This window comes from Saccoglossus kowalevskii, chromosome 3 (genome assembly GCF_978046115.1).
Source record: "Saccoglossus kowalevskii chromosome 3, keSacKowa6.1, whole genome shotgun sequence".
Taxonomy (NCBI): Eukaryota; Metazoa; Hemichordata; class Enteropneusta; family Harrimaniidae; genus Saccoglossus; species Saccoglossus kowalevskii.
Genome location: NC_140643.1, coordinates 17,316,132 through 17,333,652, shown reverse-complemented (window position 1 = coordinate 17,333,652; position 17,521 = coordinate 17,316,132). Strand labels below are relative to the sequence as shown.

At 36.3% G+C, this 17,521-nt stretch overlaps 1 protein-coding gene across 1 annotated transcript; it reads right to left on the bottom strand.

Moving 5' to 3' along the window:
* Positions 1 to 3,676: 3,676 nt before the first annotated feature.
* Positions 3,677 to 13,710, bottom strand: LOC100370724 (uncharacterized). Its single transcript, XM_002738315.3, has 3 exons — positions 13,545 to 13,710; positions 4,226 to 4,847; positions 3,677 to 4,103 (listed from the first exon to the last, which is right to left on the bottom strand). Exons 1-2 carry the CDS (start codon positions 13,620 to 13,622, stop codon positions 4,230 to 4,232), a joined length of 696 nt encoding a protein of 231 aa, XP_002738361.1. The 5' UTR covers positions 13,623 to 13,710; the 3' UTR covers positions 3,677 to 4,103; positions 4,226 to 4,229.
* Between the last annotated feature and the right edge of the window lie 3,811 nt (positions 13,711 to 17,521).

The window sequence follows — 17,521 nt, the reverse complement described above, 5'->3', positions numbered from 1 at the left end:
CCGGATAATAAACAATGATAACAATATGGCGGCCACTTAATAATGAACACAATAGTGCTGATGATGATACAGATGGGCAATGTCTCAGTTGGCCAAACATTTTTGGCATTTGTGTACCATTTTAATTGGCCAATAATTGTTGACAATTCAGGGCAATGGAAAATGATATAATAATAATAATAATATACATACAGTTTAATCGTGTATAATCTATCTGACAAGACTGTATTGCGAATTCCTACTCTGCACTTGACTGACTGTTTTTTTGTGGAGGCAAGAAAGATGTTGACACGATAATTGGACACTACGCTGTGGTTACTATCACATGTATTTAGTTGATGTGCCAATCTTGTTTTCACTATTATTAAGAGAGGTATGTGTCACGTGATGGTCGCCGCCTTCATGAAAGCTCTGTAGAATATACCATAATCAATTGGCTGTTGGCCATACAATGAGTTAATACATCAAATAAACTAGACTGATTAAAATTACATATATTAATATATGGTACATGAGAAACCAACATGCATACACGCATACATATACAGGATTACATGACGTACAGCAAGGGGTTAGAACTATGCCACGTAAATGCGCCGTCAGACATATACATCTCGTTTGCGACATTTCGTCGCCTTCCGTCTAGGTAGCACGTTCTCAATGCATTAAAAATTGGGGGTGGGTACTTACCTTACCTGGCTAATCTGTCTATAACACTCTCCATTGAATGTCGATCGTAGCCGAAACATGGACGTAATAGAGAAAAAGAAATATTTATTGACGAGCACATGTATTGACCAAACAAATCATCTGTATCTATATTTGAGGTACTTTACAAATATGTATTCACTACCGCTGATATTTTATTGTCGGTTCCAGATATTGTCTAGTTCCAATTTATGAGGAAACAACGATTGATACCAATCGTCCTGTGATACCAATCGTCAGTGGCGCGTCACATCGGCTTAGAGGGCACACAGATGTGTAGCCTATTCTAATATCCGTTCCAGCTTTGAAAGATAACATAAGCCACGGTAGCTGTGGTTCCATAGCTCTTCTTCTTTCGGTCTTTAGTCTTTGTGATGGTATTTTAGTCATTGCTGATACATTTGGTGTCATTAAATTTGTTGTTTTCTGACATTAGGATTTTTATCGACACAGAAGAGCTAGTGTTCCTCCCTGGCTTAACACAAACGAGCGAAGCCAAATGGCGTCGCAAATAAAAGTCGATAAAAGTACACAATTTTCATATAGAAACAGAAACTACACATGTATCACCAATCGATAACATGTTTATTAAACGTGTTTGGTTTCGGTGAGAGTTTAATACACATACTATCGCAGAGGCGGCGGCACGAAATGGGGGGGGGCGAGATCTGCTCACCAACCTCGCGCCGAAGGCGGGACTTTACTAAGGGGTCCGGGGCATGTTCCCATTTAAAATTGTGAAATCAAGACCCTATGAAACGCTATTTTTCTGCATTTTGGGGGGCAAATTTTGCCGACACAAAGATCCACGCCTCCAACATTTGAGTTTGAGTTGAGTTAAGTTTGAGTTTGTTTTATTTCGAGGGGGCAACCACCCCTCTGCCCCCTCCCCAATTCCGGCGCCACTGTATCGATTGGTGATAGTTCCTGTTGCGTGCTATATTAAAATAGTGTATTTTTATCGCCGTGTTCAATAACTCTGCTGACAAGAATTGTAGAATTTACGAAGTATGTCTTCAATGTGTACCTTTTATCATCAGTATCAGTATCAGTTTCTTTGGCGTATTCTGTATCCCAACAGATTGTTTGTACCAAACTATTTCTAAACAATAAACATAATATGTGTTAGTTTGTTCCTGTGGGTTGCTACCGTAAAAACTTATCGCCTGATTTCCCTGCCTTTCACAATACAGCTTTATTAACTTAGTATGCTATTGATCGCACACTCCAGATACATGTACTTAAGGTTTTCCCGAATTATTGAAAAATGCTGACAAATAATATTTATTTATGTTATGTAATAATGTTTTAACATGGATGTTTATTATTAAACGAAAAGAACGTGATTATTTGTTTCGTTTTTATTTAATTGTTGTCTGATTTTGAGCTAATACTTACAACCAACAATCAAAATACTAAACAGCGTGTAACATTCGTTAATATCAAGATGAAGTACTTTGCTTTTAACTACATTTTGTATAATTCCTTACGACATTCTGCCTCCCAAAGTTGTAACTTTCAGTGTGTTGCGTTAAAATAGAAGCACAATATTGAATTGTTAGTTAATCATTGGAATATTCAATTTTTGCTAAATTATTAGAATATTGTATTGCTGGTCATTTGTTACAATATTTAGTTACATTTGAAGAAGTCTTGGGTGATCATATCAAACATAATCTCATCCATAGAGGGTGCACAAAATTACCCCATTTTCCTAAGTTGGCGATAATCAAACGCACATTAACGTCACAGGGAGTATTGTTTATAAAAAAAATAATGTGTTCCTATTAAACCAGTGTTAAAAATGAAGAAAAGCATTTTTTGATATTTCTTTTTATTTTATAACGTATCCATCATTAAAGTATAAACAATAACAGAAAGCACTAATTACAAATGTGTTTAAACGTTACTCGAATAAATTACACCTAAATTGCCAGCAGTTCAATTCAATCTGATGTATTATACGGCGTGTATTTTTTTTATATATATTTATTTTACTTTTACTATTTTTTTAATTATTTTTTGTTATGTGTTTTGTTACGTACTTGTGATTCGGTGTTTTTTTAACTATCGCCACTTTAATAACAAACTGCAAGCAAATGAATAATAAATTAAAATAAAATAAAATAAAGTAAAAGAAAACAAAATGTATAATAAAAATAAACAATTAAACACAATTTAAAAGAACAAACAAACAAACTGTGATCATTTAATTTCAATCAGATTGCAGTTCAATCGATTCAATGCGACTAAAAGTACAGGCGACAGAAACGTGCGCCCTCTATCGCCACTTGTAATAACAGGAGTTCGACTCCAATCTGTGCACCTGATGGAAATTGGCAGAAAGGGCACAGAGCATGGTTGAGTTGTCGAGCGGCTAATGTCCAGTCCCACGTGGTTCATCGCTGAATGCGTTACCAAATATGAATAAATGGAGGAAGTGATCTGATATGAAATTATTAATTTTCTTTCACCGGTAGAGGGCGTTACCATTTCAGCACAAACATTGAAGCATTGTAAATCGATCAATTTATCTGTCATTGTTATCTTACCAAAAACATTACATTTAAATAAATACATATTGAAGTTGAATTCCCACTTTGCATTAATATTAAAAACACATTTCACTAATTAATATGACAACAATGAAAACAAAAGATCGAATCAGTTGGCCGGGAAACAAATCCCGAAATATGAAATACTGAAGATAGCCTGCACTGAAGGTGCGAAATTATACACACTTTTTATTGTTCAAACACTTTAAGCCAGTTCAATGATATTTTGAACGGTCATTCCGAATTCGATTTTTGAATTATGTGAGAAACACATTTTGATGATTTATATTGATCAGCGAAATGTTTCTGCATATCATACTAAGTGGGAATGCAACTTTTACGATTGTGTGAATAATTATAAACATGTAAAAATTGTGTACTCGCCTGACACGACAAAATGACAATAATACGAATTTATAAGTAAGGTATACATAAAATAATTATAATAAATATCATAAGGAAAATAATCAAAAACAATGTTCCAATAAATGAATTTCAGGCGGTATAATTATGTCCATATCCTGAAAGGTGAACTTTATGACATAAAAGGTAGTAATTGTAAATCTGACAGATATATATATATGAATTATCTAGCGCCCTCGCTGGTAATATGTTGTGATTAGTCGTTTATAGAAAGTGAAATTACCAATAAAAACGTGTTTAGCAGAGTTGTGCAAGTTGGTCGTAGTGGACGCTTGCCTCCATCAAGTGGTGATAACTGTACACGAGCAAAGGTAATTTTCTATATGCGACTCATACCGTATAAGGTGGTGGATACCATAAAAGGCGAAGCATACCATATTTGGTAGGACCAATGCTCTGAACACTCAGGATATGCTACTGTGTAAAAAAAATTGAAAAAATGTTAGTATCACCAACTAGACATGGAATGCACATCCAATGGTAAAGAGAAAACGTGTGTATACAAATGATCGAAACTATTTAAATATTACACAATTTACCCATTTATTTCATTCTTTTCATTCTCGTGAGCCTTTCTTCCGCGTTATGCGTGACGTCATCACTCCTCTTTCTTAACCTCTTTAATTCAATATCTGGGGTCTCAGCCAATCTTCTGACGCGTTTAAACCTCTTGAGTTCCGGGTCATGTGACTCGAACTGTCCAGCAGCTTCTAATCTTTTTACTCGATTCAACGCATCTCCACTGCTGCCTTTGCGAAATAACGAACGTTTAATGGGCGTCTCGATGTCGCGACGAACGCGTTTCATTCTCGTTAACTCCTTGGAGTTTTCCTCCTCGTCATCGGTGTCTTTGCGGACTCTCTTGACACGCTTCAGTCCGTCTGGGTTTTCCTCGAAATCTCGACGATATCTTTTAACTCTGTCCAACTCGGTCGGGTCTTTCTTTTCTTCCGCTTCCACGTCAATTCTCTTCGTACGCGTCAACGCCTTTTCAAGTTGGTGAGTGATTACTTTCGTTTCTTTCCGTACGCGTTTTATTCTGGCTTGCACATCGTCGTCTTCGTCGGCGTTTTCTTCGCGTCGCACTCTTTTTATTCTCGTCAACTCCGGCAAATCTTTCTCTTCGTCTTCTTCTATGATTCTCTTAGATCTGTCAAAACTCTGAAATTATAAAATTATATTTTACAGTAAAATTACTATGACGTATTTTTGGCATAAACCAATTAATTAAGCTTATGCAAGATGTACGTGTACAAGTCAGAAAACGACAAAAGGGACATGTCTGTGTTACTATTCAATTAACTGAGAACATTACGTACAGTTGCCTGATATCATTCTTTTTATTTAATTTAGGTTTTCTACAAAGTGAAATAAAATAAAGTCATCATCATTATTTTTATTTTTACCGTGACGCTGAATGAGACATTGATACCACATACATAATTGCTATTTGAATATTACCATTACAGCAAGGTACTGAACACTACTACCTTTATGTTACCTTGGCAACACGCTATAGCAATACAATATAAAAAGATACATTCAGTTAGCTAATGTTTGAATTGTATGAATAGCTTACAAATAGCGTTTAAGAAATTGACCATCAAACAAATCTGGAGCGATGGCATAATTGGAAAAAAAAAAAGAATCTTCACAGAAAAAGTCCTAAAAACAAAATCCTGCAGTGAAAATAACTGATAAAAATCCGCACGCCTGAATATCAGAGAACTAGCACAAAACTATAAGAAGAAAAACAAATGTTTTTCTGCCAGAATTTCTAGTGGTCCAATTCCTTACTTTCATTTTTAAGCAACGTTTCAAATTGTCTGACTCGAATTGAACATGAATTACAATTCCTGGTGAATGTAATTTCCGGGGAATATTTACAAGTATTCGCGTCTCATGTTAGAGAATTAAACGTCAGCTAGTGGCCGTATAGAACGTACTGCAACGGGAATCATAGCGACGTATTACGGCACCCATACATCGCTACCGTGCATATAAGTTTCTGATTTCATATTGGAGGTTGCTTAAACTGTTATGTAAATTATAATCAAGTATGCGACTGACTGCAATCATATTACACACGACGAATGTACACTAAGTATTTTAAAACTGACATTTTTCACAGTAATAATCTATCAAGAAATATAAAGACACTGCGTTGATACGTAGTGATGACATAGGAAATAAATCACCATTGTACACACGCCTGTGTTTGCTAGGTCGTTTATGACGTATGACATCCACGTGTTGAATTGAATCATAATGGAGACTGGAATATAACTGATATATAAATGGAAGTGATAGACTTAATCTTACTGTGGACATTGTCAATTGTAATCGGTGTAAATAATCATAGGTTACGGCAGAGTGAAACATAATAACATAATAATGACTTCAACAAGGGTTGACACGATTTATTAGCGAGGGGTATCACGTGATCGACATGCCTCATGTCGGGAAACGTGATAATGCATTGTTTACGCGTAACGACTCTTGTTAATAATGTTATATATGATTGATTTGAGTACAGGTCAAACTACCAATGTACGTACGTGCATTGTCGACGGTTGTTTTCATTCTAAAATTCAGTATACACAAATACTAAAAGGTTTAAGGAAGTTGCATCACAGCGGCGCAAGATATTGATTTAAAATTGATACCACACGGAGTTACCCTAAGAGGCAAATTAGAAATACGTTTTCATGCAACCATCATTGTACAAAACGCCATGGTAACAAGGATTTATTGCTAATCCGAAGGAACATAATCGGATATTATTTTGAGAAAATATCGTGACGCATGCGTGATGCTAGCGTATGATGTTTGATATAAGCGCAGACGACACCTGAATAATACTCGCCCACTTTGCTCTGCATTTTATGAGTTGGGTTGATACGATATAATGCATGAATAATATACTAAGTACACACCCACATTTTATTTTCCACTTACTAGTATAACTTAGCGACGAGTACGAACGCATTATTTTACATAATTTATAACATGTTATTCAAAACATTGGCCAAATAACAGTACTCGTGTCTGAAAAGTTAAAGGGTCTTGTTGACAACGGCCAAATTAATGCTGGTATGATAGGGGGTACCATAAGGTGATAATGATTTCAGGGTTTTCGACGCATCAAATAATGACCATTTCGTTATTTTTCAAGCAATTTTACCCCTAAGCATGCATGTGTTGCTTCGTGCATGCTTCGTGCATGCTTCGTGTAAATTAACACTCCTCTCGGAACACACCGAAGTTTTGAAGGCGTGCCCCAAATTGAGTGGTTGGGACATCTTTTAAAGATAAACATAGTGTAACAGTTTTTCATTTACATGTCTACTCTTTGTCGAAAATCGCATGTAAGGCGGCTGGGCAAAATATAACTCTATTCTATTCTATTCTATTCTATTCTATTCTATTCTATTCTATTCTATTCTATTCTATTCTATTCTATTCTATTCTATTCTATTCTATTCTATTGCGTATTCAGTGATCAATTTGAATTAATTACCTAATGTGTGTTTCTCAATGTTGTCAAGTAAAAAAAAAACAGTTTTTACATCTGACCTCAAATTGTTGACCGACCACGTGACTAGTATGATCTGATATTTGTGCATGCAGACGCAAAATAAGGGGATGTATATCGAGGCGATATAATCATAGTTTCGTACCTAAATGTACTTAAAATACGAATGAGCAAAATGGTGGCGAGAACAGATAGTCAATATTACATAACTAATTATATTTATTGCCTCAGAACGTCTTCAGCGTGAGGTCACTGTTCTACATTACCGACTACACCCATCCGACCGATCGAGGAATCGATATAATCGAACCAGTGGCGATATTAATAAAAATAAATAACGTAATGTAATGCATTGACGAGTTGTTTTCCCAGCTAAATAATGTTATCCATTTTGGGAGAAAAGTACCATCCCCTTGAATGGAATAGAATATGCCAAACTACTACCTTAGCCAAAATGAAATATGATTGACGTCAACAAAAGAAAGACATGTCTTATTTTTTTTGTGTAATTGTTTTTTGTTTTTTATTGTTTGTTTTACAAATCGAATCAGACATTCGAAATTTCGGTTCCGTCGATATTACTAAGTCACAGCTGCGCCGTGGTGAATGATTTGTTGTGCAGTTAGATGTTTTGCTTTGCAGACATGTGCTGGTAGACATGTGACAACTAAAAATATATTCAGAAATATGGGTTTATCAAAGATTTTGTTTATCGGCCGAGGGCAATCGAGTTTAGTCACGTTTTAAAATACCAAAGTGTTCATTTGTCTCTTTCATATGGGCATAAACAAAAGCAGTCATCTCCATCTACGTTGTTACGTAAGAATAAAATGGTGCCTATTTAGGTGATCAGTTGCCGCATGCACATCGCGGTGAAATCGTGTTACCATTATATCACTATGATCATGATTATTAACATCAGTTGATGTCCATCATGACTGTTCGCGTACACAATAGAGTTGAATTTAATCGATCAATATACCATAAATGAAACGTGACTTGCGTACAAAGACATATGTCTGTTTCACATACACACAGCGAATGCGCTAAGACGATTGCGCACTATGTAACAGTGACATCATTCACTGACTTGAGAGAGAAACACTAGACAAGTAATCGTGCATATATTAGACGCTCTCGTGGGTGGTAAAACTAAAGTAGTAGTAAAATATGCTACTCATAAATATATACATTCGTTTATCACTTAGAAAGAGTGTTTTCTTCTACTAAAGGCAATCTCATCGTCTACAAATTATATAGGGAACTTTGTAATATTCATACTAATTTAAATAATGATTTGCACACTGATTACATTTGACGTTTGTGTTGAATAGCACCCACGTACAGTCTGAATAATATATAATACCGTGGAATATATACCGCTGAGTAAATCGACCGTGTAGGTCGATCTCACAACTGGCCCGGGCGAAAACGCTGACACACAGTCCCTCTATCACTGTGGGACCCTCCTGCTGACTGCCGGAAAATGTGTTATGTCTTTGACGGCATAGATAAGAAGAACGAATGGCTAACCATATGTACGGTAATCTTTACGACTTAAGTATTATGCAACATCCTGCTACCCTACAATTTCTGTTTACACAAATATTGACATGTAACAGTATATAGATGCTTATTTTTAACGATTAAATCAGTTGCTACTTTGTGTTCTAACTAGACACACCTCGTCTTAGTCTCCCCTACTCCACGAACCGAACCTTTCCCTACATGTTTGGTGCCGAGACCAGGATCGTGAGTCCCCAGTCAAGACTAAGACACCTTCGACATGCCTACCGATCGTGCAACTCAACAGACAGAAAGCCAAAGGGCTTACAAGAAACGGAAGGACAAGACAGACCAATTGACCAAGCAACTCAACAAGGCTGAAGAGATTACGAGAAAAGAAAAAAACTCCTTGCGTCAGACAAAAACGTAACGGTGACAACAATTCGAGACATCAAGAAACTCATAGAAACCATCCTGGATCCAGGAATGCGACGAAATAATACTTGACGAAATTGAAGACGAAGACGAATACGCACGGTACTTTGAAGAAGCGGATGAATATGCTATAATTATCAACTTACATGTGGTACGTTACGAAAACTTCATAGAGAGAAACACTCAGCAGAGATCGATACCTGAAGCAAGCTCAATGTATGACACCTCCTTGACATCGTCTACAACAAGACGGACGGTCAACCTCCCCAAATCGTATTTGCCGAAATTCGAAGGTAACATTCCAAAATATACTACGTTTCTTGACACATTCACATCATCACTAGATATGCTGGAAGAGGCCCCGAAATTCCAATAATTGACTGCTCAACTAAGCGGTGAAGCAGCGCGAACGATCGAGGGCCTCCAGTTAACCAATGCCAACTATCCAGAAGCGCTAGCCACCTTGTAACAACGGTATGATCAGCAACACAAAATTAGTTCAAGCTACACGAAGGCATTTTTGGAACTACCGCCGCCAGATAATACGTTATCCAACATGACGAACTCTTATGACAATCTCCAAACTCACATCGGTGAAAGTAAGGATTCGTATGGTGATTTACTTGTGCCAATCATTTTTGATAAATTACCGGCAAACGTCAAAACCCAGATTTCCCGCGAGCATGGTAACACAGCGTGGTCACTACACGAGTTAAAGGAAGCGGTCCATACGGAAATTCAAGCCAGACAAGCAGGTATCCCCATAGAGTACTTCAATGATAATTTCTCCAGTGAAAGGTGTCTACCTTCTATAACATCCTTTCATGTTGGACACAAATCTTCTCGATCTACGGTCGCTAAACCCACAAGATCCTTCAAGTGCGCCTACTGCAAAGGGCCTCACTCTACACACGTCTGTGAAACCGTTGTCGGACATGATGCACGTAATGCATTTGTGAAAAGATACAGATTGTGTTTCAACCGCAAATCCAAATTTCATTGTAGAATAACCTGATATGTAATCATAGACTTGTATCATGTTCATGTTTTATAGTATTGTGTTTTTAATATTCGTAATTGTACGTAATATTCGAATTGTAATTTGTTCAAGTTGTGCTATTCGTTTAATTAGAGTGTTCGCCCCACGTCACATTTTTCGTTATTTCACATTGTATCAATATATTTTTATATTTCTGTTTATAACCTTATTCGTTTAAAGGGACACCTTCCAGTTAAGCCTAATCTCACAACAAATTTACTTTCTGGATTAAAATAACAATGGATAACAAAAGATAGATTAACATTGTAAACAACATAAACAATAGTGTCCCATGATTCTTTGGTGCAATCCATGGGTTTGGAAGGTTCCCCTTTAACCATGGAACTATAAACTTATAGAAGAATAGAGGGACTGTGGTTTAACTATTACTTTCGATTATCTATCTGCTCAACCGGCCCGCCCGGAGTGTCGGAAAATGTGTTATGTCTTTGACGGCATAGATAAGAAGAACGAATGGCTAACCATGTGTACGGTAATCTTTACGACTTAAGTATTATGCAACATCCTGCTACCCTACAATTTCTGTTTGCACAAATATTGACATGTAACAGTATATAGATGCTTAGTTTTAACGATTAAATGGGTTGCTACTTTGTGTTCTAACTAGACACACCTCGCCTTAGTCTCCCCATGGAACTATAAACCTCTCCTACTCCACGACCCGAACCTTTCCCTACACTGACCACAGCACTACGCTTGGGTCGAAAAATAAAAATTTATGAGGGAATATTTTGATGACGTAATGGTATCTCAAAGCCATAATTGATTTAAAAAATCAGCATTTCGACATAAAACTATGAAAATACACTCTTTCACGCATTACGCGATATCTCGCAGTGAAAGAAAATTCACTCATAGGAAACGATTACTAAATATTCCCAGTGGCCCATGTTCCAGAAATTGGAATTACACAAGATGGCGAATTTGAGGTGATATTCATCTTGTTTGCCAACCCATTGCATCGTGGAAACACAACACTATACTATTCATATATCCCGTTCTGTTAATCATATTACTATTTCTGTTACAAACAAGGAGATGGATTTTGTATGTTGTCGAATTGATTGATATCTCTCAATCGATAGATGTCTCACGAATTCTCTCTAAAATATCAGATCTGCGGTTTCTGCACACGCGTACTGACGATTCGAGAAAATCGGCACTATTGAACACGTAATGACGTCACGGGGAAGACAGACTGCTGCGAACAACACGTAAGAGCATATTCCCGGGGGCATATGGATTAACCATGTTGCAACATAAATTGCCCGAGTATGGATAATAAAGTTGAGGCCTTACCTCCCCGACTTGCACAATTAATTGGATAGCACCTTGGCAAGAAATGTAGCATTGCAAAAATATATGTATCAGGTGGAATGTGGGATGCTCCCAATTCTCCACCATACTCTACCTCGTAACAACGTTTTAATCCTTCTTTACAATCCGTTCATTCCTAGATAGATTACCTATGATATTGGAGTATGGCGAAATATTCCGTGAACAACTCCATGCACGCCTTTATTTGCCAGACTATCTACAACTTACAGAGACTTGAATTACAAATTTGTACATTTGTTCCTGAGTTAGTCAACTACAATTCAACACCCGTGTTATCAAATTATTAATATCCAACCGCTTGATTGCTGTTACAAGGTCAACGCTTATTTCTTGAACATAACAACACATCTGCTGGTCAGTTTACAATGTCGTACGTTGGCGCGAAACATTAGAACGCTACTCGAATTGAAATTAGATCGTAAAAATCACCCGTCTAGTCTAAGAAATCATTGAAAAAATCATTTATACAAGAATATACATAAATCCTATTTGTTATTGTTGTTGTTATCGTCCACATATTTTCTTCATTTTATAGAATCTGTATTATTGGTCATTTGTAAAGAATTATCAAGTTGTGGTCATTTGTAACTAATTAATTAACTTGCGTAGCACTACCCTATGGCACGTGAATCTAAACATCTTTCCAATATTGTGTCTAGGATTGAGTAGCTGAATGCTATTTTCTTCTTCAGTTTACCCTAGTACTTAATCTAATCTTATTCAATTTATTTCTCTTAATATTGTATGTGAAAGATTTTATTACTTACCTAGTTTGTTTTTGTTAACATTAAACACAATAAATGTATTTTGATACCCAAATGTGTTACTAGTATATGTAAAATCAAACGCCACCGCTGACAGCGAAAAATTGCCTCATCATTTATAGTTTAGTCTTTGAAAAATGCAACTGAAATTAGGACTTGCAATTAAAATTATTATCACACAATTTGCTTCACACATGTAATACAGTGATCGTACCGGTGTACCGATTTGGGGTGACCCGAATGTCATTTAATAACATATTAACTTCCAGCAAAATCCACCTTCAGTTCTAGACTAATTGATCTATCGGGTGCTTACAAGTATTGAGTAGTCATGGTTTCGGAAATATGCTGAAACGTGGTAAGTGAGTTCTGTCGACATTGTCATCTAAATTAAAAACGCCTCGTTTATTGTTGAGACCCAAGCAAATACAATAGGCTGATCATTGCAGTTCTTAATGATACAGGGAAAAATATAATTGAGCGTGTGCATTGAATTATCATTAACCACCTGTGCCTTTAGGGAATAACCAAAACATCATGTCAATGTGAATTTCAAATGTAACAACTCATGTGTACGTGCCCGCTCAGATAGAATGCGATGAACAGTAAACGCCCCATAAATATACATGTAATTTTATTTTTTTATTTTTGCGATTTTTTTTCTAGAATCGTTAATTATTAATTGTATTTTATAGATAAAAACATATTGCAATAATGATTGCTAAATATGTATCATTTGTAATTCAACCCACAATAGTCAGATTTGTAAAAACAATACAGTTGAGGTAATATTTTCTGAATATTGAAAAAAAAAATGTTTAAGACGAAATAATATTTGAGCGATTACCGTCACATTGTTCATTGCATGGATACGTTTTGAAAGCACGTCGCGATTATAGCAATCAAACAGCATTTAAAATACATCATCTATTCAGGTGTATTTCTTATTATATGACGTCATCTAAAACACACACTCGGGGAGGGTAGAACGGTTATTATTCGACCCATAAAAATCAATATCCTAGGCTTCATTTTAGAAGCAAATCAACTAAGCTTGTTGATCCTTATTTTTTATTTTAACATTTATATATACAGCTAGCAAAGACAAGGTGGCGCATGCGCCCTGGTATGTAAGCTATGTCTTGGCTATTGAACGGGAGTGATAATAACGCACCTAACTAAAAATGCAAAACTGAAAATATATCACGGTGTGCACATACCTGGTGAAACGGAGACACGGCACAGACGACGGTGAACGACAACAATGCAACCATAAACGACAGTACGTATTTGTTCATGGTGTGCGTGCTTTATCTCAAACGTTCGTGGGTGATGTAAAACGTTCAAAATGATGCCGTCAGTTTTGATCCAAATTATACACTGACAAACATTATGTTAATAACGGCGAGTTTATATTGTAATAGGGGTGGTGGGTTCTTGTAATGAAGATGCGAAATGCTAGTATATAGTCTCGTATGTACTAAAGTAGGGATGGGGATGGGATGGATAAGTGGCGGGAACAATTCCGCGTTGCAAGTCAGCAACATTTTGCAAACTAAATCGAATAAATCCTTGTCATAAACCGAGAGCGAAATGTTCTCTTGAAACAGATTTAGGGTTGACCATTTGAAATCGAGGGGGTGGGGTCACGTACACATATGTCTCAATTTTTTTATTGCACTTATGTTATATGTATTTCCATACATACAACAAATTCACTTATTTTTAAATAAATTATAATATTAAATACAGCTGGTCATTCTACCCACCCTATTATTTTCGAAGTGTGATACGCCTGGATCATATCATATTATATCAGTGGATATGATTTACATTCCATATTTATACTCCTTCACACAACATTGACTATTTAAGGGTGTTATATGCGGACAGATATTTTGCTGATTTAATCTGCGAGTCTTTATATTACTTAAATTGTAAGAATAAATAAACAGAAAATCATACATTGATATATATATATATATATATATATATATATATATATATCTTATTTAGGGAAAGGTTTTTATTTAGTTTTTTTTTCTGAACGGTCGGCGTGCTGGTAACAGGGGGTGTTATTTTTGTTAATAGTTGTGATTTGTCAGTTATTTTTTATTTTCTTGACCTAGCACCACTGTTCGAATTTTCACAGCCCATGTCGGCTTTTTGAGGATGTAGATTCCTAATTCAGTTTTTTTTTTCTCAATTTAGTTTTATTTTCAAGTAGTATTTTTATTACTACATGCAATGTAATGACAGCCATTTTAGTCTATTTTAGTGTGTTATGGTAAATAAATGGTTCCACGGACTGACACGAAATTTTGCATGGGGGGAGGGTTCCTGCTCGCCATCCCTCGCTCCAAAGGTGCGACCTTACTAGGGGGGCAGGGGGCATGCTCCGTCAATTGGGGGGGGGGGGGTCTCAACACACCAGTCCTCTAGTGACATGGGGGGTAACTGCCTTTTATAAAAGCTGACTTATCAATACACATGCCTTCTAGTGACATATGTATGGCCTAAATACGCCTGTAGTGTGGGGGGGGGGGCAACACATCTGCCTCACATGACAAAGCTGACTCAGCAAAACATCTGCCCTCTAGTAACTAAGGTCGGGGGCAAAACTGACTCGGCAATATGCCTTCCCTCTAGTGATGAATTTTGTGCTATTGCAGAAATTGGTTTGGTGGATGAAAGTAATGTGTTCACAGCCACAAAATTATTGTTCAGTTATGTAACATTCTATAATTTAAAATATAATAAATCTATCGTATCATCTGTTGAAAGCCACAACGGTTAGCTAAAATGAATGGAAAATTAGGTAATGAGAGCAGGCAATGTTTTAATGACTTATGGCTACACATCCAAACAATAGTGATCTTTCTTCCACAACAATTTTTTTCTATTAGAGTGATAATCTAGTTGGTGAGATTGTAAAACGATTTAACCAATATTGTTTTCTTTTTATAAGTGTAGTCTTGAAAATGAATATTTCTGAAAAATATTCAATTGACTAACAAAGTGGATAAACTGTTTTCTAATATAATTTTTAGATGATTTAAAAAAAAAAATAACTGTCATGGTGCTATAGATATAAACCCACAGTTTTGTAAATTGCACTTGGGTGTTTCTCAAATCAAATAAAAACTGAGTTTTATCTTCTATATACCACTGTCTATTTTTATACTAGCTTATTTGGCAGTTTGAGACTGAGGTTGTGTGACACTTCTTTTTTTTTAAAAAAAAGTTTTTTTTTCCAGTGCAAGACCAGATGATCTGCCAAGCTGTGGAGAAGCCACTTTACCAACTCAGCTATGCCGGTGATCGAAATTACACATGCATTATATCAGATGCACTGTGTACATTCGGGTTGTTGTTTCTAATCTGATCATAGGCCCAATGTTCGTCTGTACAAAATGACTTGCGTAAATATGCATGCAGCAACCACAATGCTGAAATCAACTTAAAATAGTGTGACTCACCAAATTTGTGGTAAAACACAAGCAACTAATGGGCCTTCAAACGCTTACTTATAAACCAAATAGTTTTTGGTGAAAATCCTTGTCCATGCGGGCCTCACTTTCACTGATTCAATATGGTTCAATCCAGTAGTAAGCATACTCGTTGGGTAACTCTAAGAAACAGTACAAGACTAAGGGAGGTTTACTAACACTTAAAGCCTACCTCAAGAAATATTGTCATTTGGCTCACTGTTGTGGCTCATAAGACCACAAGATTTTGGTTTATGTGCTGCAACCTCATTCGGTGCTTGCACAGTGGTGCATAAGCTGCAAACTGATATCATGTAAATTAACCATATAAATATATGAACAAAACAAAATACAACAGTGCATCGGAAAGCAGTCACTATAGGTTCACTCAAGTTCATGTGAACCAAAGGGTTGAGACTTACCTTTTAGGCTATAACACGTATGCCAATAAGTAGTGGTGCACTACTGGTAATCACAGTATTTTCTTTCATAAGGGACTGCTATTGTGGCTTGATGGGTGGAGTAGATGTCACTTTAGAATATGTATGTACAGACCACAGAATGATGAGACGGACAATTCATATAAACATTTGTGTTTAAAGTTGATATATGACTCACATTAAGTGCTTTATTTAAGTTTGTCAATATTACTATGCTTTTAATAAGATGTCACAAACTCTACACTACCAAGAATATTGCATAAATGGTCATTTTCAAATTTGAGTAATACTATAAGGTTACTACGAAGATACCGCAAAGTATGCACAAAGACAGTACAGCAGCAGTATTGACCGACGCACAGCGGAGGTCGATGCGACAGCCTACTGTCTGAGTGCATACTTTGAGGTATCTTCGTAATAACCTTATTATTATACATCTTTCCCTACCAAGGATACATCATGGAAATGCCGAAATTCAAAAAGTTTAGAACAGAATCAGCGAACTTCTTTGTATGGAGTCCGGTCAAATCCTGGTGGCAGCCATGTTTGTTTTTATTATCAGAGGACGCTTACGCGCGTAATCATTCCATATTTGGAATTCGCATTTCCAAATATGGTAGTATGAAAATACCCCGTAAAATACCGCAAAATTACGACACGCTGTAACTTATGGCGGTAACAGATGTATAATAATCTATTATTATAATACTCTATGTTGATGACGCAACACAATGTCCAAATATGGGAAAAGCATGTTTTACCTCAAAATTGTAAAGAAAAGATTATTATGTATCATGTACTGGTATGTGTTAGTTTTCTGAAGACATGCATTAAATATCATAAACCTTTCAATTGACAACTGAATTTAGTTGTCTTATAATATGCCGACATAATTCAAATCCAGGAAAACAAGTCATTGTCAATGACACGTCCCCGTTCCGTTCATATTTGAGTGACATATACATTCAAAGCAGATCATGACCGAAATGCACCTGCATATGTACAACACATTGTGCTAAATCTGAACAAAATCCATCCATGCATGACTGAGATCCGGTTCTGGAATTGTGAAAATACGTGATTTTGATGCATTTTCGGCCTTAAAATGGCCATCATTCCGCTATTGTTAAGCAGATCATGAAACAAATGCACATATCTATTCGTGACATGATGTACCATGTGTGTGTGAAGTTTGAACTTGATCAATCCAGACATGTCTTGGATACAGATCCAGAACTGAATTCTTTAACAAAATGGCCGCCAGTCGGC